Here is a 24221-nt window from a genome sequence, read left to right as displayed (position 1 = left end):
GGGAGAGAACTCAGGCTGGAGCACAAACTGATTCAGAGAGTGTGCGAAAAAAGTGGATGCTGGATCAAGAGGAGCTCCAGAGTCAGCCGTACAAGTTGAAGTTTTGAAACAACATTTAGATAAATTTCCTCTGGGACTTGGACGAAGGCGGGCTCCATCCGCATTGCCATCCATGATGCAGTACCACCAGTAAGCGTAGAAAATATAGTTTTCATACGCAGTTAGCTGCATAAAAATTGTGTAAATGGCTCTGAGTACCCACTGGCTGGGAGAACAACTTTAATTTGATTGACTTCCGGGCAGATCTCCCAAGAAAATCACAATAATTGAAAGCTCAACAGCAGATCAATCTTAATGAAAAGACAGACAGACTGAGAGACACTCGAAAATTCGCCCTCTTAAGGCTAAGCAAACTTTTAAACGCTATTTAATTTCAATTACCGCACTACACCCTCGTCACTTTGGGGCAGATGTGAAGTATTGGAGTTCATTCACTCGGAATAAGTAAGTGCTGCTCAATTTGGTCGCTCAACTATGTATTTCGTGGTTTCGTCATTAAGCCATTAAAGGGTTTAGAACCCTCCGGGTGCTGGGGAGGAGTTTTAATTGCGTTCCGCATTGCCAGCTCGGGGTGGTCCTCGACCGAAATTGAGAAGCATTTGTGGGCAAGTTTTCGCACTCAGAAGTTCAGCCCGAAATGTCAAGTCATTAATATTCACACGCCGGCAGAAGTGAAAACTGTTTCTCAACAGCCATTCTCGATTCAATGTGGCCGACAGACGAATAATATTTAATTAGAGAATTGTTTAGACGAAGTTTTTAATTACGTGGCCCGCAGCTTCGGGTCAGAATTCTAAGTCCCTCCATTTCGCTCCGAGACCCGGACCACCCGCATAAATCTTTTCGCCGGGAGCTTACCCAAAAAAAAAAAAATAAAATATTATGAACGCAGCACTCGACGTTTCATCGTAAGCCTTTAAAACGGCTGCCAGCCGCGGGGACGTAAAGTCCCCCATTTTCCATTTTCGAAAGCGCCCTGAGTAGCCGTCAGTTGCATAAATTTCACTTGCGCCGGCAACGTTAAAGTCAACATTCTGCTGCCAGTGGCCTACATTCGACGATGGGGGCAAAATGGGGCTTGGAGTGTACTTTCAGCATTACTGCCTCCGCCTTTCACTTTTGCAGCGTTGCATACAACGTCGCATGTGTGTGTCTGTATGCCAGAGTGTGTGTGTGCGTGCTTATGCAGATGAGTTGCCAGTAACGTGTGGAAAATTATGAAGATAAATTTGTGTTTGTCTTTTTTTTTTCGTGCGCGCCCCGAAGAGCGTCAGTCGTGTGCCACTTTGCCGGAGCCAGCTGCTGCCGACACGAAAAATTCTATGAAAAATTACCCAAGTAAATCCAAGCGAAGTATAGACGATAGTTTTTTGGAGGGGTATGAGGTCTTAAAGCGAACGAATATCAAGGCACGCCAGTAGGATGTTTACTAAAGAAAAATTTAAGTGTAGAACCTACGTATTAAAACATATGCTATTCATGTTTTCCAAACTTTGTCTTGTCTTCGAAGATTGTAACATTTTAGCCGCATTTAAGTTTAATGGCAGCTGGGATTGGCTGACTCAGAAACGGGTTGAGAACTGAATTAATTGACAACTGTTTGAGATGTTCGGGGGAGTAATTTGGCACATTGAATACAAATCGCGTGGCCATGTGGCCCCGGGCCAATTCGCGCCAACCTAAGCCGGCAAATGGCAAAACTTGAGATAATTAATTGAGCGCTAAACTAAACACGAATTCCGCACCGAACAGGCCAAAAGCAATTATCTACAATAACAACACATGTGAGAGGCACTGCCCACACATACATAGATACTAACTGCCACACACTCACAGGGGGATAGTAAATCACTTGGCATTTAGCAGTCTAAAATAAATCGATTCTCTATTAACGGAACATTAAAAAGCCCGATTGCCTTTTGTTTAATTTCAGATAAATGCGCTAAGCAAACACAGCACAAAAAAGCGGAAAACAGACCAAAATCCGATCGGAATCAGTAGGAGAGGGATAGGGACTTGGAGCCGCAGACAGATGTTGCTTTTCGCCCAGCGAGAGAGGGAGCAGTGAGTATGGCCCAGAGCCAACGTTTATTGATGGTCACCGGTGGAAAAATCACATTTAAAGACAAATGCCAAATGGCAAGCGAAATGAACTGACGCGAAAAGAAATATTAAACAAATTATGAACAGCAGCGCGATTTCAGTGCAATAAAATTGGCCATAAAAACTCCGGCTCTCCGTCACAGCTCGTCCCAAAACAATAAAAGACAGCAGAAACGGAAAACTATTATTTGACAAACTGTCAGCGGAGGCAGTGGAAAGTAAAATTGTGAACGTTTGCACAAAGACAAGGGAGAGTCTTCGCGTTTCCCGCCCCATTCACGCATCCACGTTGCGTATACGCCGCGTCGGCAGTTCGACACAGAATCCGGGGAGGTGTTAAATGCGTTCGCATATCGCACCGCCCACACACCACCCCACTCAACGCCAGATCCACCGCATCCCGCATCCAGCAAAAGCCAGTGAAAGTGCCGAGCTGTGCATTATTTCCGCGTAAGTGAACATTCTCCCCCCGCGGGAGGGGATGTACTCCTGGAAAAGTCGCCGTTGCAGTCGCACTCGCAGTCGATCCGAAATGCAAACACTGGAATCGAGGACGCGGCTCCTCCAGCAAGGCGCCCAGCTGACGCATCTGCTGCTCGGTGGCATCCTCTGCCTGACAATTGGTAAGTGCCTCCAAAATTAATCTCCTAGATCCCGACCATATCTCAGCATCTCCTCGGTTACCCCATCGGCTCATATTCAATTAGCCTTTCAATGACTCACTATCCTCAGCCTTCGAATACAATGTAAAAGCCCAGGCCATCCCAAAATGCTCTTGAAAAAGTAGTCTTACCTGGCCATAGTTACAAGTTTTAAATAATTCATAGAACATTTTCCTTAAAATATGGGTTACATTTCGTATTAAAAAATATTATATAATATTTGCAAAAACTAAGAGTAAATTTCTGAATGTGATACAAACTTTATGTAAAAATACTAATAGCCAACACTTTAAAGATAAGTTTTTGAACTTATAATAAACTTTTTCATTTGAAACTTAATTTTCTAAATATAAAATTAAAATACAGTTTCATCCATCTACATTTTGAGGCAGAAAGTTTGAGATACAAAAGTAAGGTGTGCCGTGTGCGGTGGGAAAGTACTCGACACAGGCTCTTCAGACCGAGGCGGCTCAATTGCAGTTGCATACATTAAAAATGAACGAGTGCCGCCTGGCTGGAACAGATGTTCTCCCAGCCCGGGCTTCACCTTGCCCTGTCTGCCCCATGTGGCACCTCTTGAAATTTTCGAATTTACAACTGTTAGCATTGTAGTTGTTGGCGTTGCCGGCATTGTTGTTGCATGACTCTTCAGTTGCCGGGGACAACAATTATGATCCCCCACCGTGTGTGTCCGTGTGTGCTCGTTAATTGCTCTGCAAGAGTATAAAAAACGTTGATAAAAAAGTTTTAAAAATATGAACAAGGGCCAGGGAGTGCTTTCAATGAACTGCATAAAGTGGTTTTGTTAACACGCTGCCAACAATCGATTCAATCGCAATCCCCACCCTCCGTAATTTGTTTCAATTGTTGTCTCCTTTTTTGCCGTTCAATGTCAAAACAATTTCACTCACTTAGTTCAGTTTTTTTAGTCTGTTTGAGCGAAAATTCTCATATTAAGTTGAAGCGTCAGTCCATCAAAACTCACCCCATCCTTGGGGCCATGTGTGAAAGGACCTGCAGTCCAAGCACTTGTGTCTGACAGTGCTTTTATAACAGACCATTGAGGGGATTCTGTCATTTTCATATAAATTGGGTTTCCCATTGAGGGATATTACAGCATATAAAGGTGAAATTAAAGTTCGATTTATTCGTTTCGTGACTCCATCACATAGAGAATCAATTAATGAAACTGGAAAAATACGACCAGGCTTAGTATCATGCATCATTCTGCGGAAGAGAAAATTCTGTGGAATTGAATTTTCGCATGATTCTGGCTCGTTGCTGTCATAAGAAGCTATTAGCGTACTTACTGCTGTCGCCCAAAGCCTCAAAACCCACAAATGGGCCATGGCCCGCGAGTGCCCGGAAACCATAGGAAATGCCTTGCAAAATGGCATAGAAACGGCAAGCATGGAAAACATAATTCACTGGCGCTGAAAAATGGTGAATTGTAAATGATCAGGCAACGGTAACTAATGGGGAGAGGTAAGCTAGTGAAGCCATTAAGAGTTCCCCGTCTCACTATACAAATAGTAAAATGTTATTCGAGCACATTCCCAGATGCAGCTGCACCTGTAGTTGCCGTTGCCGGAGGTTTGCTGTAATATTTTCAAAATTCTTAAACTTTATTGAATTTCCTGTTTCTACTCTACTGCGGTCTTCGGAGCAACCCAACCACCCACAACCGCCGGCCAACTTTGAGTGTAAGATTGATTTATTTTCCATTTGCTGTGCTTTGCTTTCCGCTCCTCAACATTTTTCATAACTTTTCTGGTTTCTGGGCGGTTCCCTTCCGACTTGCCAGCAGTGCCAGTAAATTTATTTAAGTTGTAAATTGTGTTGGAAATTTGTAAGCATTTAAAAATGATTTGCAGTGGCCCGCTCTTTCGATTTGCCTTTAAAAGGAATAAATCCATGGCCAGGACTTAAGTACTATCAAGGCCTTCTCATAATGTGCAGCTGCTGGGGAGTGCGTTGCGTATTCGCCCCGTTGCCCCGCCGCCTCGGATTCGAGCATGTATAAATTATGGCAATAAAAATAAAATCAACAGCGCTGCGTCGTTCCCGATTTCGGTTTTAGTTTCTCGGTTTCCTCAACTTGGCATCTTTTTGGGCGAAAACTTTCCACTTTCGTTTTTGCCTTCGTGGGAAAACTGAAACTGAAAATGGAGCCGGGGACATTATTTCTTTGCTTTCATTTCCGTCTGTTTTGTCTGTTTGGGTTTTATTGCAGTTCGCCCAACTCGCAGCATACAGTTCTCAGTTTATCCTTTTTTTTTTTTTGCCTTGTTCCTGGCACAGCAAATAAATATCACAAAAATTCGCTTCCAGTTCCGTCAGGCATTTCCATGAATTTCTCTCTCTCTCTCTGTCTCGCATAGAAAAGAATTTTCCTCGTTTTTCTTTGGCTCTGGCCTTTTTTCTGGCTCGTCGTTTGCTACTTTGGATGCTTTTTGTTTCGGCCTTATCCGCCGCCGCGCATTTTCCCACGGCTGCTGCGAAACAAAACAATGAAATGAAAAATTATGGCCCAGCTCCTCCCCCTTATGGCACAGCTCTCATCCGCTGTGTGTGTGTAAATGTGTTTTTGCCATCAATTTTTATTGCCAGCTGAGTGTATCAATAAATTAAACATAAAATTTTCAGTCAGAAGGCACGGAAGGGGAGAAGTGCATCGTCCGACATAAAGCGAGCATCTTGTCGAGCCATTGAATTGATTTTGTGACCGTAAAATGCATTCGGATTTGGCCAATTGGCATCCAAGTTGTTTCTCAATTTGCCTTCTGATTTCCTTCAGCCGCCCCTTCATCTCTGCTCCTTGGAGATTTTTGATGGATGACTATGCAATTTATATTTAATAAGCTTACCGGCCTGCCAAGTGCTTTGGCTAAAAGCTAATTGCTGGCATTTCGATTCTAGCCGAGTTCCGACTTCCGAGAGCCGAGTGTTTCGAGAGCTCCCTGAAGGCTTATTCAAATGCTTGTTTGCCGACCGTGTTAAGCATTAATCTTAGCCTTGGCAGCAAAAAAACAAGCAGCAAAATCAATACATTCTATATCAATATTAATGGACTCTCAGTTTCCACCCACCCGCTACCATCCCTAACACGCACATAGGGATAAAAAAGTGTTGACAGCTGCTTTTATTCACCTGTCAGACACACAAGCCGCGCTAAACCGTTGATAAGCAGTTGGCCAACGGCGTGTCATACATGTGGCTCACACCCCAATCCGGCCCTAGAAAAATTCAGCTATCTGGTATCCTTGTCCATCCCAAAAAGAGCCCTTGGCAATAAAAATCCATCAGCATCATTTATCAATAGGGCCAAGCTACGAGGACGTCCTAGGAAATATGGAAATATCAAATAGTCATGTAGGAGAACCGAAACCGAAAGAAAATATGTCAACTGTCGAAAGGAAACTTTGCCGGGCCCACTGCCTGCCGCCCAGTGATTGTCCTTTCTTGTCACAGTGCATAAATGTCAGAAAGTTCGGGTTTGATAAATGACATCGTCCGCCCCTCGCCAACGTAATAATTTAGCCCAGAACAAGGTCTGCTATAGTATTTTCTCCATAAATATCTAATTATAGTCCACCCAACTGGTTCTGCCCCGCCACCCTTTGGCACAACATTTCAATTAATTTTTATCTCGCTTGATGCAGCGATCTGATGGATCTTTTGCACAAAGTGCAAATATAATTCAATTTTAATTTCCCCCTCCAGCTGCAGCTGACAGTTCAATTCCCAATTTTTAGTTTCTTCCTGTTTTATTGTTTGATATTTTTTTAGGGGTCGGGATCTCTGTACACTGTCTCTGAAAGTTATTTGCTTTTGCCCAATGGTTGTTTGCCGGTTGCTTGCAGGAGGCGCGCCTTTTGCAAGGCAAATGAGCGTCGTCCCACCATCGTCCCCTTATTCAGTTCCCGCCTATACCGCCATCGGATTCAGGGGAACAACGAACAGAGCTCCGGCTCCCAAACAATATCTGATAAGCTGCATCATGCATTTGCATACTTCCGGCAATTTGTTTTTGTGCGAGCCAAACGAATCGAGACAAATGCAATAAGCGCACAACGACTGCGACGGCTATCACAAAAAATGCGATACAAAAATGCAAGTCGAGTGCCTCATCAACGAAACTGCTCTACACTTTCGCCAAAAATGTCTAAGGATTTTATTTAAAAAATTTAATTAAAAATCTGAACAGTATATTTAAGTACTTTGTGGAAAATAAAGTTGGAAAAAGTATCCTGATTACCAGTCAAAAAAATATTATTAAAATCATAGTAGCTAAATTTCAAAAATCACTAATTATGCTTCATTAATTATCCTTACCATATTAAGGACACTCATACACAATCAAGTACCATTTGAATGACTTTGGAGTAGATTAATGCAAAAAAAAAACACATTAAAATCAATGATAAATCACAAAGTATGCTTCAATAATAATAAGCATTTTATAATTAGGAGTTGATTAATTATTTTAAATAATTGCCCCTGAATCCTTTTTGCCATTACCAGCTTCGTGTCCTTGGAGCGTGACCCCTCCCCATTGAAGTGTAGTGAAAAGATAAAACATGGCGAATAAAGATAAAACCCAAAGAGTTCACTGGCGCATGCTGCTCGATGCGGATTCACAGGCGGAGACGGAGCCTGTTCGCATTGTGCATACAAATTACGCCCCCGGCACTGTTCTGGCCAACCCAGCCAGCCCCTTTTGGAACCCGTTAAGGCCCCCCTCTGGGATCCGCCCGTGAAACTCCACGCATTTGTTTATTTAGGTGCTTTGCCTGTGACTCGATGCAAGTTGTTTGCCATTTGCTGTGAGCTCGTCTTTTGCCGGGCAAAAATATTGTTAGCCATAAATTTTTGGCAACACAGCGGAACAAACCAGCGCAGCATAGCAAAAAATCCAAAAAAAAAAAGGAGAATCCATAGTGCAGCTAACATCGAGCAGGAAACGCTGCATTTGTAGTCACAAATTCCGGGGCATTTGTTTAGAAAGTTTGCCCGGAGTCCGCGACTGAAAGCTGAAAACTGAAACACGCCATGTAATGTCAACTTGATTCGAGTCCAAACAAGAGCTTCCACTTGAGCAAGTTTTTAGCTCAGCAAAGCGGACTTCAGCGCCAGATAGATGTTCTGGGGCTCTCGTTTTGTAAATATGCGATATTTTGTACATAAATCGGCTTCATCGTTTAGGGGATCAGGGTAACAGGGCTAACTTCCGTCAAAGTGCAGCTGTGAGTTTTAGTTCAGAACTGAAACATATACACACCGATATACACAAAAACAAAGCTCCAAAAAACAAACAAAAAAGACAGTCACACGAACAAATATTAAACAAATGACGCTCGCGTAGTCCTTAAGCCCATTAAAAATAAAAATAAAAAAAATATTGCTTCACATGAGACTTGTTAAAAAACGTAAACACCAAGATGAGTTTGACAGAGATGATGCGGGGCAAGGCGATGCCGGTGGAGAAGAAGAATGACATCAAAATGGCCCAACATGGTGAGAGATACTATCGTGGTTCATTCTTTATTGACAAAAAAATATAAAGGTTGTGATGTAGTATTAGATCTTAAAGCTTAATAAAAAATCCACTTCTTTAATGGGGGAAAATTTACTGAAAATGTTTGTTCATAAAGACTTTCAAGACTTCTCCAACAGATTTTGCAACTGTGCGCGTGACTCAGATCGGTTGTGTCATGGGTGTCCTGGCCGAGGCGATCGAGAGGGTTAAGATCTCTCTTATCCTGCCTAAATTGCTGGAACACTCCTCACACGTGGCCCAGGTCCTGAACGGCACTGAATTCGAGCCTGCAGTCCGTCTCATACAATCCTTTGTGCGACGCCGTCATTTTATCCTGCGGGAGAAGCGACCACCCCTGATGGATCATGGCATTATCCAGATCATCGACTTCTTTCAGCGCAACTGCCGGATGTATCACCTCTTCCCGCGCTACTATAACCACATGAACGAGAACGAAAAGAAGTTGCTGAAGGCCTTCGAGTTGCTCTACGACTTGGCCAAGGATCGTTTGTACCAGACATCAACCGACGCGATCCACCAGGAGCGCCAGTTGCATGCCATGTACAAGGAGAACCAGGTGGTCACGGAGCAAGTGGAGGCCATTCGTCGCAAGATCCAGGAGCAGAAGGTGGCACTTCGATGGCGCGTTGCCGCCCAGGAGGCCTATCTGAAGAACTATGAGGATATGATGCTGAAGAAAAAGCGTGAGAAGAACGAGAGAATTCAGAAGGAAGTGTGAGTGGCTTAGGCAGGACTATTAGTTAGTTTGGATGATTAGTTAGAATAGGGTTGGTTACTTCAACTGTCTAATTATCAAACCTCCTACCACCCAGTGATCGCTGTACTCGAATGGTTCGGAACAGCAAGAAGGCCAGTCTCGAACGTCAGGCCGAACTCGAGGGGGAGATCGAAAACACTCGCAAGAACTACGAAATCTCAACCAAGGCCTATCAGAAGCTAGAAAAAAATCTACGCGAAGAAAAGTGAGTTCTAATTTCCATTTTCGATAAGAATTCTTGAGTCCTCTCCCAATCCAGGAACAAGCTGATCCTGCAGCTGCAGGCTCTTATCAAAAAATACGACCACACCATTGGCGAAAAGATGATTGAGAACATTGAGCTGATGGAGGAGTCTAAGGCAGCCAAAAAGGAGCTGGATGAGTTCATGGTTGGATTCCGGAAGGTGGAGAGGGTCTACAAGGAGATTGTGGTTAAGCGAGAGGAGGAGGAGGCCAAGAGGCGCCAGAACCGCATCGTGCTCTTCACAATGAACCGCGCCGCCTCCAAGATCCAGAAATACTGGAGAAAGTGGAAGAAACATATAAACAAGAAAAACAAACGTCTCAGGAAGCGGTAGAGAGTCTTGCCTAGAGTAATAGACAAATAAAATTCTCAGTATAGAAGGTGTACTCTGTATAACATTAAAGCCTTAAACTGCCTTAAAGCTTATTTATTCTAAATTCCTTCCCACTTTAATTGAAATTCACGCTGCCAACTAACTGATTTCACCCCGGCCGGATTGGCTTATTAGAGGAAAACTAATTTCGCTTTTAATCTGCAAACTCCCGAGCCACAAAGAAAGGGCTGTCCCCCCAAACCGTCTCGGGCCAACTATCCAACTATCTGTCCTCCATTGGGTGTCATTTGCATTTAAAATGTGTATGAGAGAGGTTTTCATTTTGGGCAGTTTTCGTGTAAAATGCATAGAAAAGGGAATATTAAGCACAATGTGCACTGCGAACGGATGGAACATCCTATGAAGCTACATGGCTAAGTGCAGGGAAGTCAAAGCCAAAAATGCCCCGCCCAATTCACCAGAGAATTTTGTGGCTCATGGACGCCGAAAAAAAAATGTATATTGGGAGTGGGGAGTGAGTGGGTAGAAGGAGGCCAGCTCAACCAACCATTGGACCATCGAAACGAACCGACCGTATATGCAAATTACGCGCAGTGCTCATGCCCTGTCATGAATTGTCACCCATTTTCCGACTGAGATGCTTCGACACGCGCTGGGCCGCGTTGTGGCGACACCATCTGATGGGCGTTGGTCGTACGGGGGCGTGGCTCCGGCCATGAGGTGGATATACCACAAAACAGCCCCGTCCTCAGACTCCTGTTGAGAGACTGCAGCACTCATCCGCCCCGTTGGCTGCGCTATGACTTTCCGCCCGACAGCAGTCGACATGAATATATCTGCTGCTAATATCAGGTTTCCTTTCACCCCTGCCACATCCTTCCATCCACCCATCCCATCAACGTTTCACCGACTCCCAGAAACCACCAACACCGCCCCAGGCAACCCCTTCCTGGCGAACAGTTTCGAATTGCTAATTTTATCAGGACGTGCACACATGTGTTACAACATTTTCGGTGCAAGGACGACATCCTTTCGGCGGCCGAGGACATTCGTTATCACAGATCTACGTTCGGCATTTTATTGTTGACCATTTCCGTTCGGGCCATAAAGATTGATAATTATGTCGGGCTAATATTGTCAGCAGTAAAAATTGATATCTGCGGTGGGCGGCGGGAAATATTTTATGGTCACTCTTCAGTCCGATTGTGCAATTCCCATAAAATCCTCATAATAATCCTATACGGGAAAGGGCAGGGGGATAGAAATGGGAGAATCCAATGAATATAAACAACAACAATTGAAATAATAGCAGGCAACTGAAATCGTATCACAGGACTCATCCTTGCCACTCGGCAAAGACCGCAGCAGCAGCAGGATTGCTTTTCACCTCGGTTTCCTCCTGTTTTCTATCTGTATCTATCTCTTACTGTATCTATGTGGGAGTATGTGTGTTTTTGTCCTTTGTCCTGACGATTAAATCGCAGTAATGGAAACGTCTTTTTTTATTAGAGATTTTCATTTCGAGCGTATATACGAATTCCTATTCAGGGTATTTGCCGTTTCAATTGTTATATTTATTGTGCCACTGTTTCTGCCGATGATTGCAATCGAAATAAAAACAATCCCCATATTTACATTTTTTCTCTGATACTCTAACAAAGGTTATTTAGTAAACTTTATAGGCTCTTAAAAACTATGCTTAAAGGTTAAATTACTAAAGAAGATTTCATTACAATTATTTGATAGTTAAGTAAAAAATTAAACTTCAATGCCGTAGCAAACGGGTTATCCTTGAAATAAGAGTAAAAAGAATGCTTCTTCTCACTCGATGTTACTTTTATTTTGTTTCAATTTGGTGTCCTGTCAGTTACATAGTTGACAGTTTAAACATGTGGGTAGGGCTGGGATGCATATAGCACTGTCGGGGGCTGGAATGCCATTTAGGTTCCACTTTGCCATTCAAGTAAATCTCGTTGATAGAATAACTGGTTCAATATTCATTAAATTAAGTGTTTGCCATTCATTCAACTGTGCCGGGCTTAAAACGTTGAATGAAATATGGATATATGCATGGTATGGAGCTCGTATGCGGATGGCCCGCAGTCACCAGCCTCGATATTCATATGAACAGAACTCCTGTCGCTGCTTTGAATACTTGGCATTCAAATGTTTTTGGAGGAATGCACTTACACACAGGCACGCCAGACACCCCTCGGCTCGAATGCCTTATTCCATGCTGGGCTCTGGGCCATGTGCCCTGTCATGGTCGGTGCATTCCATGGAAGCCATTCTACCCACTAACAACATACTCTGCCCAACTCCCACCATGCAGCACCACAACAAACAAACTCACTTTGGACTCTGGTTATGGAAGCCGTGTGGTGAGCTGTTGGGGATTTCTTTTATTCGCTGCCAAACGATTGTGAGGGAAATGTGTACTTGCTGCTTCGAAAGTGAGACAAAACCCGGCAGTAAGGAAGGTATGCCTCGAAAGAGCTTGGAGCTTCTATTACACTGTTATAATTTGCATACTTAACATACAATTAAGAGGTCACAAAGACAAGAGCTTATTTCTTTTATCTCAAAAGAATGTAACATGTTTACTTCACATGTTCAATAGGCTGGAATTATTATGAATTATTTTTATTTTATTTGTAGAAACATTTTGAAAAAAAGTAAACAATCATTTCAATAACGATTTAATCGAAAGAAATTGTATTGATTTGTACAATTAATAATAATTTCCTGCAAAGGTATATCCACTTCGGCTTTGCCTCAAGTTAGCTTTCCTTACTTGTTTTTTAATAATTTAATCATAAAAAGTGTATTTTTTTGCAAGTGTATACTTGAAGGTGGATATAATGGCAGGCCGAGGATGCAGGAAGCAGGAAGTAGCTATACGGCGTTCCATTTTCTAAGGCTTTCGGCTTTGCGGCCAAAAAACACAAAAAAGTAGAAAGGAGAAAGAAAAGCAAACAACTTTAGCTCCAAACATCATGCCACAATATTGGGGTAGCTAGCTGCGGGGACAAAAGCCTCGAGGGCCCCAACCGATTCACGAGTGCCGGAAATGCTTTATGAGTTCGAGGCAATGTTTCCTCCCAGCCATAAAACGCGAGTCGGCCAAATTGAAATCTCACTTTGCGCCGCTAACTTTTCATCTTGTGTTTTTTGGCCGGCACAAATATATATGTATTTATGCACACTCTGATGCATAGGAGAGTAGCACTAGCTAGCTCCTCTGGCTGTTCAGAAGGATGCTTGCCAAAAATAAAATCGAGAGCGGAGGAGCCTTATACTCGAAAGGATAGTGGCGGAAGGAAAGGGAAACGAGCGGAAAGAAAAGTTTCGCAGCCAAAAAGGCGTCTCCCTCTGAATGCAGGCAACGTCGCTAACTGCTCATAATTTATGCTAACGGCAATTTAAACTTCAGCTGTTATTTATTAAAGCCACGTGAAGTCCTTTCACGTCCTCCCCGTCCCTGGCCAGAGGCTCTTGCCACTCGGTCATTGTAAAGCCGCACTTTCAATGCCCCACTAACAGAACTTACTATTGAAGCACCGTGGGGCAAAATATTTGAAGATGCTTTCGGATAAGATTTTTTATCCTGATATCCTTATTTCAGCCTTTTCTATTAATTTTACTTACCACAGCTTATTAGCTTTGTATTTTTCCATTTAAAATAAATTTATATGAAATAAATTTCCGAAAATGGTTTATTAATATTCTTATACTTCTATATCTTATACTTCTTCTTAAAACATAAAAATAACTCTAAGGAAATTAATTCGTAAACTTTAGTGACATAAATATTTTTTTTCTGTTTGTAAAATTCACTTTACATAGTCCTAACAAAAAATATACATAGCTAGTATGAACCCATTAGGTTAATTTTCTCATTTAAATGCCCCATAATCGTAATCAAGTTCGTAAAACTTTACGCCGCTAAGCTGCACACACATAAATGTTATTTTTAGGCCAAATTTTCTGCACTTCCGGTTCACTGTTGTTGGCTGCCAAAAAGTGACCCAAATTTACAGCCAAAGGGGCGGCTGTGTCTGGGTTTGTTTGCCCAGCCCAGGGGTAGCATTTGGTGAGACAGAGGAGGCGGGCAGAGACCGGAGGATGCCATCAAATTGTTGCCAGTGCCAGACTGGGCTGCAGTTGAATGTCGCCGTTGCAGGAGCAGTAGCAGTATCAGGACTAGGAGGAGAACGGGATCGGGATCGGGAGCATTGTCGCCCCTGCAGTCGAGTTAAGTGTTTTATATTTTCGTTTAGCAGCTGAAAGTTGCATCCTTGCCCCGGCTTGGCATGGCTTGGGCAGGTCCTGCATCCATCCATCCATTCCATCTCCTCTGCTGTTGAGTTCTGACTGCCGACTGCGTTGTTTTTATGCAAAAGTTAAAAGGCACCAGTACTGCCGCATAAACAATCACACACAAATGCACACACCACTACTATTGCATATATTTTGTGTACACATTTTTACGCACACACATGCACATACACCTGGATGATTGCCGTTTAAAGCACTTTGAGCCGAGATTCAAGAGTTTTATTGGTAAATTGGACAGATTGAGGTAAAGTGATATAAATGTCATCGCCACTTGGCTACAATTTTAAAATTTTCCAGAGAGTCCAAATATGGCTCAGATTTAGGCCATCTGTTAGCTATTCTATTGGCCATGTTCTTTATAAATTTAACACAGATTGACTTTTAATAAAATCAATAAGAGTTTATGGACTTAAGTCTTTATTCCAAAACAGACTAAAATTCAGCTGGGTAATTAAAAGCTTATGACCATAAAGTTACCTTTGGCGAATGATTTCAGTTTTTATGTCGGAATCTGAAAAAAAAAGATACATTTAATATTTATCGCTCCCCTGGCAGCAATCCAATTCAAAATTTAATTCAACATAATTTTCACTCTCCCCCTCACAACGGCTGTGACACAGAAAAAACAATTACGTTTATTATTCATGCAAAACGTGTTTAGGATGCACCACATTCTCCACATTGCATCTTATATTCCCCCACCGCGGGCTGGCAGCATCATTAGATGGCATCAGGAGGAGCAGAAGAGCGTGGAAAAAATCACAAATCACTGTGGACGGAAGTCCACGAGGTGACGACCTGCATGCCTAGGCGTGCGCGAGGAAACTCTATATATAGCCGAAGAATTAAAAATTTTCTGTAGGCAACCGATCTAAATGAATGATATACCAATCGAAAGGTATTGTTTCAATTAGATAATTTTTGTCGAAACATATTCCAAAAGTTATTTGGTTTGGGAGAAATTAGGGTGAAAGTAAACAAATTTTTTATCACTAAAGTGGGGCTGGTGGACACATCGCATTCGCATTCTAGAGCTAAATACGCGTCGATTGGTACCTCAATCGACCCGATCCAACATTTCATTCAGAAGTTATTCGAAAAATTCAATTTTTTCTTCTTCTTCAAAATGAAGCCAGTTTGCGTCGGTTTGTCGGTTTGTCTGTTTGCACTATTTTTATCTTAAAAATCCTGAAAAAAATTGGAAAATGTTTGTTACTATCATATGAGCAACTATTGTTCTACAACTTTTTGAAATACCTTAAGCTTACGTCAAAAAATTAAAAAAACTTTGTTAATGAAAAAATGCATAACTTTATAATTAAGAAAGATATTAAAAAGAGCTTTACACCGTTGAAAGGGGTTTTTAAATATCTATTTCACTTTCTTTGGGACCAAACGTCTATATAGTACACAAAAAAAAATACACTGAAAATAAACTTTTTTTTTAAGAAAAAAAATTATTTTTCAAAATTTAGTCGACTGACCCTTTTTTTTTTTGCACGTGTAGATAGCTTTTGAGATGACGCAACTTTTGACATATCGCTCATATCTGGCAAAATCCGTTAACTCAAGATATAGTCCTGTAAGTGCAGCTACCCATTTTGTGCAGCCTCCTGTGAAGCTTGCATTTACTTATACATGTGTGTGTATTTGATTGGCAACTTTGCTTTTTGGAGTCTGCATATATTTGGTCTATACCCTAAAAAATATGGAGTATATCTTTTCAGATTTTAGATAATTTATTTAAAAATAAAATCCAAATAAAAAAGGGCTTAAAAAAGTAAAACGTAAACATTGACTCAAGTTGGACTCGAACCCAGGCCCTCCGTGTTAGGAACCACGACGCTCTCCACTCAGCTATACTCGAACTTTGTTGCTTAATGGCAACTTTTGATGTAATTCTACTTTGTGTTTCAGTGTCTCATGTCTTAATGAGAAGACTCAGAAGATTGGTACTTCAACCGACCCGGTCCGACATTCCTTTCAGAAGTTATTCAAGAAATTCGATTTTTACAGTTTTTTTAAAATGAAGCCAGTGGGTCTGTTTGTCTATATTTTTTTCTTTGCAATACTGAATAAAATTGGAGATTTTTGTTAATGTCATATGACTCATATGATATGAGCAATTATTGTTCTACAACTTTTTGAAAAAGCTGTAAAAATCTAATTTCTTGAATAACTTCTGAAAGAAATGTCGGACGGGTCGGTTGAGGTACCAATCTTGAGGTCCCAAAGAAAAACAAGAAAAGAAAGCTAACTTCGGGCGAAGCCGAAGTTGATATATCCTTGCAGTTGTGCCATTTCCGATCGTTCAGTTATATGGCGGCTATTGGATATAGTTGGCCGATCCCTATGAAATTTGGCCAATAAGATTATTTTGCCCAAAATGGAATCTGTACCAAGTCCCATCTTTCTAACTTAAAAAACACCAAAGTTATGCCAATTCCGATCGTTCTATGATAGCTATAGGATATAGTCGGCCCATCCTTATGAAAGTTTGTACATAAGATATTTTCAAATATTTCAAAAATAAAATCCAAATAAAAAAGGGCTTAAAAAGTAAAACGTAAACATTGACTCAACTAGGATTAGAACTCAGGCCCTCCCGTATTAGAAACTCTCCACTCGGCTAATCTCGAACTTTTTTGCTTGATGGGAAATTTTGATGTAATTCTGCTGTATGTTTCAGTGTCTCATGTCTTAATGAGAAGAATGCAAAATTTTATGAGTAGAACGCTTGCATATGCCCCTACTGAGCATATAATGCATATAAATAAATGCAGCCACCACCGTTTTGGGCCAAATCATGGATTAAAAGCTAAAAAAAAACCAGGCAAACCAACTCCGCCAATACTTTTCTAATATTTATTATTTTATATCGCACACCCAAAATAAATTGTTACATTCAACAATTGGTTTAACTAGAAAAACTTAATTTTTTATCTTTGCGCATTTTTTTTTAGATATAATACATGTTTATTATATGATTGATCGGATATGCCATAAATTTTTTTTTGTTATAAGTTAGAAGGAAGGAACTTAGTACAGATTGCATTTTGGGCAATCTTATCCGATTTGCAAAATTTTATTAGGATAATTGGCTTAACTTTGTTGTTTTTGAAGCTAGAATGATGGACTTTTTATGGTTTCCGTTTTGGGCAATCTAATCCTATGTTCATAAGAATCGGCCAACTATATCCTATACCTGCCATATAACTGAACGATCGGAAATGGCACAACCTTTTTATTTTTAAAGATGCTTGGGGTGTTTCCAATATTTTTATTAGAAATTTTGTTGATGGTGAAATTCTCATAAGGATCGGACAACTATATAGGATCCGATATATATAATAATAATATAAGCTTCTGCTTAACTGCAAGGGTATTTCAACTTCGGCTCCGCTTGAAGTTAGCTTTCCTTTTTTGTTTTTTTTTTATAATTTATTATATAGTGGAACTCTCATAAGGATAGGCCTCTCATCTGTTAATTTGTTAAAAAAAATTGGTTTCCCACAACTACGAAAAAATGTTGGATCTTAAATACATTTTTGGGCAAATTTTTAATTAAAATTTTTAAACTAACCAAATTCCAAAACCTTTGTAAATTAAAAATACGTATAATTTCAGAGCCACTGAAGCTATCGAAAAATTCTTTACGTCTTTGGAAAGGTTTTTAAATTTTCCACCTTCTTGAATTTCAAAATCTATAGAGTTAAAAAAAAAAGAGTTTTGATGTTTATCCTTACAATTAAAGTATTGCTAACTGTGTGAATCGCCTGTCCAGAGGTTACTTCCATATATATATATTCTATATATTATGCGTTCTGTTTTAAATAATTGAAGATCAATATATACAAAAAAACAACTGATATCATATAAAAAAACCTCTTGACGAGGTAAAGTACCGGTGACGAACCTGCATGCGAAACCCAAAATATCTGATATCAATTTTAGTGACGATAATATGCTATATAGGTGTACAAAATTGCATATAAAAAATATTCTTGTTCGGCACGTGCAAGAAAAACAAAAAACAAATCAGTCACGTGCCGAACAAGAATATTTTTTATATGCAATTTTGTACACCTATATAGCATATTATCGTCACTAAAATTGATATCAGATATTTTGGGTTTCGCATGCAGGTTCGTCACCGGTACTTTACCTCGTCAAGAGGTTTTTTTATATGATATAAAAAGTGTAACGCGCAAATGAAATTTCACCTGCTATCAACAAATTGCGCTACTTTGCAGGTTAACTGCAGCGGAACAGACTGGGGAAACCGCGTTCTACAGACAAAAAATTAGAGTTTACAAAACGACTATGAGATACCCGGTACTAACTAATAGATATGTGTTTCTAAAAATACAATAAGACTAATATAAGAAAGACACTCTTCAAAATGGAAAAGCTTCTTTAATATAAAAAAATTATTTTTATTAATAATTATGATAATTATAAGAATGAGTTGCGATACTTAATATTTCAATTAAAATATTCCTTTTAACTCTAGACTTCTAAGACAGACTTTATATTAGACTAGAATAGACTAGAATTAAAATCTCAAAACATTGTTATTATGTGGCATTTGTTTATTTAAAATACATTATACCCCGGCATGTGGTATAAAAAATAACAAAAAGGACCAACAACTATACTTGATGTGCATGACTTGCAACAAAGCGAGAGTCATTCCACGTCGGGTTTTGGTTGAAAAGTGCTGTTGATTGCTGACTCCGGGCTTGGGATTCGAAAACGGAACACAGGAATGGGTCCCGAAGCTCCGGTTCGAGATGAGCCGGGGGAGAAGTTGTTAAAAGCACTGAGGTTACGACGTGTCGGAATTTTTATGCGTTTTAAAGTATTTGCAGTGGCAGCAGAGACCGGAAAGGGGAGTGGGACTGCGGAGGCAAAGGCAGCGTCCGTAAAACCGTATTAAGCGTGGAAAACTAAGTTATGCGACAGAGCAGAGAGTTACGAACAGGAGCGCCATAACAACTTAGCACGTACAGGCACTAGCCGAACGTGTGTGCGTGTACTACACTCACACTCACACACACACACACAAAGAGTGTACATACAAGGGCGGTGTGTGAAAGTGTAGGTGCGGTCGTAATGATGTGGGTGGCTGGAATGACACGTTGCGGAAGTTGTGGCTTAGTTTGTGTGCCAGTGAAGGGGCAGCCGACAGTTTATGTCTGCGAGCTTAGCTCAAAAATACGCCAACTTGTTTGCTCAAAAGGCATAAAACATAAAAAGTACCCCCCGTTCCCCAACACAACAGGACACATAGACGATGCAGGAGTTCTTTATGCTGCCATTACCACATCGTAAAATCCTTTTTTTTTGTGTCCAACTAATGATGGATGAACCATAGCCACAGGTAGAGAGCGTTGTAAAGATATCAAGCCGTTTCATGACCCATATGCTTCCACGCCCCCTTCTATTTATACATCTCAGGATATATGTTTTGCATGGTATGTGTGTGGGTTTAATGGACGTAGTACCCACCTATAATGTCTCTATCCGCACAGGGGAATTACATTAATTATGACCCACAAAAGCTTAGCGTGCACTGGAATATGAAAACAGTACACAACCATATTTTATTCTGGATTCCGTTTAACAAATTGAAAATTTTACCTTGTCCGCGAATTATCTACGGCCATCTGAATTACATATGTAAGTTTTTAATATCGCTAATTGTAGGTTGCAATGGAAATTATAATGAATTCTGTGGCAAACAGTTCCATTTACGAGTTCCTTACAATACAAAAAATATTATCGATTAAAAGTTAATCTTCCCTGTGCCAGTCCCCTCCTCCTTGTCCGCCAACAATAAGTCCGATTAACGCCAGTAAATAGAAAGAACTTTGTTTCACAGTCATGGCTTTTTTAGTTTTTGGACAGAATTTATGCAGCTTCCCCTTATAAAGGAACGATTATAAAGGAAGAGCCGTGTCTAATCAGGGTAGCAAATTAAATCACACCATTCCATCGTTAAAATTAAATTATTTAGAATATCAAACAATAGTTGATATTTGTATCAATTGAATGATCAATAATGCATTTTCTAAAAATTAAATAAAAAATAGAATGCAAAACAGCCAATTATTCAAGGGTTAAAATGTCATCATCCACCTAACTATAAAAGGGATTTTAAGCTTGTCAGAAAAGTTCAATTAGTGCAATACAAAAATAAACCATTTATTAATGCTTCATTTACCATTACAATTTTTGAGTCTTGGTGAGTTAGCAAACTGGAAATGTCAAACCGATAAATGTAACTGAAACAGCCACAAAAAACATTTTACGCCAGCCAGCGCCGCTTACAGTTGCGGTCATTTCTGGCTATTTTCGCTTTTGACCAAATAATATGAAAGCAAATGCGAACTTCTCCACCCCGATTCAATCTCGGGGCATAATTGATAGATGGAAAAATAGAACAACTGAAAGCGGGTGTGTTTTTGATAGACACTCTGGCGCGAGACCACAGACTATTAGGGTTTATTAAGCAAAATCTAATGCCTGTCACTTTTTCCAAACACAGGCATAACGCTCTACATTTTATATACAAGGACGTGTGTTGGTCCTGCGGTTTTTCCATTTTAGCGAAAATATTTATTTATGCATAAAAACAAGTGCTTCGCCGTCAAAATCAGGACGGCTGGCAAAATATTATTGCAGTGGCCCGACCGAACATCGGTTGTCATGATTATTGGAGGCATAATTAAAAGTGGGACGACCTGCGGAAAAGCTCGTCCATATAATATTTATTAACAGTCCTGTTATGTCATGGTTTGATAGAAAATTGAAATTGGCAAAGATTTTGCCAATCACAGAATGCAGTCCTCTGAGCGATTTTCGGTTGATTTTTGCAGGAAAATCGCATCTAATGCATCCAGTATTCATTTCATGCGCTCGAGGGCCTCCAGTCCTAATTAATTCAGGCTAAGCCGAAGGCAAAGAAAGCCCCTACTGACCCCGGAGTCATTTATAGGCAAATATTTACCCGGATGTGGACCCGGAACGAATCTCTGCCAGGCACCTGGGCTCATCCAATATCTTCGGCAGTGCACTCACTGCCTGCCTGCTTTCTAACCAAAAACAAATTTGCCAAAGGCACATTTTTTCCCTCGCTCGCATTTGGGTTCAGATACATTTTTTTTTTTTTTGCTTTATTGAGATTGTGAGAGTCGGCTTGAGCTGTGGTGGGGCGAACCGCCTTCTTGTCCACCCCCTTTGGGCGTGGCCAAATTGGATTTGCCACGTTACATGACGTCGACACTCACAAAGTACTCAAACCAATAAGGGAGGGAGGCAAGGGTAGGCAGCATCAGGGATAAGACTCGACAGGATATGCAAATGGCTGGAGGCCAAGCGAGGCTTCAAGGTTGAGCCTGCCTGCAATTTGGTTTCAATTTGGGGGCATCGTAAAATTGCAATTTATGAAATATCGTAAAGTCGTCGTATGGACGGCTCGTCAGCTCGTCGGTTCGTCGATTCCCAGACCAATTAACAGTCCACACAGAGGGACACAAAGCGACTCACATAATTACTGCCTTCCGGCCTTTGAAAACTCATTTCCTGTTGCCAGGACGAGGCTCCTTTCTGGGGCCACAAGTCGAAGGGATCAGATGGCCCACACATGCAAGATGGCTCCTTAAGCATACCAATTGGCCTTTTGTCAATATACATATCCCTTCCTCTCTATATCTCCATACCCCACTGTCCCATACCCATTCCTTTCCATGTTTTTGGGTGTTTTTCTAGTATTAATTAACCTTAATTAAGTTCCCATTGCCCAACTAAAGCAAAGCACAAGCCACCCTAGAAAGGGAAGCAGGGAAAAGAAAGGCTGCAGGCCTTGGCAATGTTTCAAGAGAAATGATTAAGCAGCATGTGGCAAGTTATTTTTACTCGTGCAACACGACTGCAGGCAACATTGAGATATTTAACGAGAATCCACTTTGTCTGCACAAATGCGTTGTAAAATGTTTAATTAAAGTATGCAAAGTTGTGTCAGCTGCCGCCGTCGGCCTGCAAATAACTTCCGGTAAGGACACGCTCCCAAATATGCACAACAGCCTGAGGACTACGACTTTGTTATAATCTTTTACTTTAAAAATACTTGTTATATTGTAGAAATGTTAATATAGGTGTTTGAAAAGGAAATATAATATTTAATTTATATTTGAAAAATCGAAAATTGAATAAAATTAAATAAAATTTGAATAAATTAATAGCTAAAGTTACTAAATTTGCAAAAACACTATATTACGCATACGCCCCGTTCGACACATACGCCACGAATCCATTTAATAATATTTAATGTAATTTTATATAAAATGCTTGTATAGTATAACTTTAGAATTCAAAATGTATTTAACTATCTTGAAATGTGTTCAAGTCTTAAAAGTTCTAACTCCAATATACTTAGTTTCTTACGTACCTTTCTTAAGGGTATAAGCTAATTGGGTTGCCAAGCAGTTGACTCATCCTGACTTATGTAATTTCTTGTGTGTTTGTGTTTCTGTCGTGTAACTTGAAACTGATATTTTAATTAATTTTTGGAACAGGCCAAAAAGTTTCCTCCTGCACTAGCTGGCATAACTTGGAGTGACCAACTTTTACCTGGGCTACATCTCCTAATCCGTGTCTCCATTAACATGTCCCTGGGAGCAGATGGCTGACGGGAGCATGCTGCTCGCATCCCCACACTTATAATCCCCCTCGTTAGGAAAGTGAAATAAAGTTCGCCTGATGTTGACTTCTCGTGTATTTGATTGCCTTAGCTGGATTGAGCTGCTTTCTGACGATGATTCTCCAACGGGCGCGACGAACTTGAGGTGACATTTGTGACATTGCCTCCAACCTCCGATCCCGCACCCGGTTTGGATCACTTGCACTTGGGCGGACAACAAGGACTGCAGCAGGGAGCGCAGCAAGGAGTGCAGCAGGGAGCGCAGCAAGGGGCACAGCACGGGGTGCAGCAGGGGGCGCAGCATGGAGCGCAGCACGGCGCGCAGCAAGGTGTGCAACATTTGCAGCACGGACTGCAGCAAGGCGCACAGCAAGGAGCGCAGCAAGGCGTGCAGCACGGCGTGCAGCAAGGCGCACAGCAAGGTGCACAGCAGGGAGCGCAACAGGGACTGCAGCACGGACCGCAGCAGTCCCCGCAGCACGGACCGCAGCAGGGGCTGCAGCACGGACTGCAGCATGGACTGCAGCAGGGGCTGCAGCAAGGTGAGCAGCAAGGTCCACAGCAGGGGCTGCACATCTTCGATTCGTGGCTGGGCCCGTCAGAGAATACAAGCCGAGATTTTGAATTTGTTTTGTGTGTGTTTGTGTTAAAAACTCCCTAAAAACTTGAATTTTTTGTCATTTCGAGAGCTGTTCAAAAAACGATGTCATAATATTTTAATCGCGGTAATTTATATCAGCAAAAAAACCTAAACTTTATCATTGATAAATTATCAATATAAATCTAAAATCTAAGCACTTTTCTGGGGGTCTTCTGCCAAGTTCTGAAGAATACATGGAGAGACCAATATGAGCCATGGCGAAGGCTGTATCTTTGCCAATAATCATCCGATTCTAAAGCGGAATACCTTAAACGATTTTTGGATCGATTCCCCATCGATATCCATCAAAATCTGGAAACAAAATATTTTTTAGATTTTTTATCATTTTTCTGGGGGTCCTCTGCCAAGTTCTGAAGAATACATGGAAAGACCAATATGAGCCATGGGGAATGCTGTATCTTTGCCAATAATCATCCGATTCTAAAGCGGAATACCTTAAACGATTTTTGGATAAATTCCCCATCGATATCCATCAAAATCTGGAAACAAAATATTTTTTAGATTTTTTATCATTTTTCTGGGGGTCCTCTGCCAAGTTCTGAAGAATACATGGAGAGACCAATATGAGCCATGGCGAAGGCTGTATCTTTGCCAATAATCATCCGAGTCTAGAGTGGAATACTTAAAACGATTCATACATCGATTTGCGATCAATGTCCATTAAGATCTAGAAACAAAATATTTTTCGTATTTTTGCCAATTAGATTTGTACCGTTTCTTACTGACTTAAACAAGGCGTATAAGTAATGTCTTCTTAAATGTGAGGCCATTTTGTAATAAGCTTTAATGTCTTACCCT

The 24221-nt window shown here is 40.9% G+C and overlaps 2 protein-coding genes across 4 annotated transcripts in view; both read left to right on the top strand.

Moving 5' to 3' along the window:
- The window catches only part of LOC6499445 (hemicentin-2), a 68279-nt gene that overhangs the window by 24767 nt on the left and 19291 nt on the right, over positions 1-24221 (top strand). Inside the window, exon 2 of the mRNA XM_001954592.4 lies at positions 1994-2786. Coding sequence (XP_001954628.3) covers positions 2645-2786 — 142 coding nt within the window. The 5' untranslated portion in view covers positions 1994-2644. The remainder of the gene's footprint in view (positions 1-1993; positions 2787-24221) is intronic.
- LOC6499444 (protein Daple) lies at positions 8060-9807 on the top strand. Of its 3 annotated transcripts, none has more exons than XM_032449711.2 (4): positions 8060-8342; positions 8480-9099; positions 9198-9347; positions 9402-9807. In XM_032449711.2, exons 1-4 carry the CDS (start codon positions 8319-8321, stop codon positions 9718-9720), a joined length of 1113 nt encoding a protein of 370 aa, XP_032305602.1. In that variant the 5' UTR covers positions 8060-8318; the 3' UTR covers positions 9721-9807. The 3 variants fall into 3 exon arrangements, with proteins under 3 accessions (XP_032305602.1, XP_032305604.1, XP_001954629.1); XM_032449713.2 differs by having other exon boundaries at positions 8061-8342; positions 8489-9099; XM_001954593.4 differs by having other exon boundaries at positions 8062-8342; positions 8502-9099.

Source organism: Drosophila ananassae, chromosome 2L (assembly GCF_017639315.1).
Source record: "Drosophila ananassae strain 14024-0371.13 chromosome 2L, ASM1763931v2, whole genome shotgun sequence".
Classification (NCBI taxonomy): domain Eukaryota; kingdom Metazoa; phylum Arthropoda; class Insecta; order Diptera; family Drosophilidae; genus Drosophila; species Drosophila ananassae.
Note: the sequence above shows the minus strand (reverse complement) of the source record. Positions and strands in the feature narration are given on the sequence as shown.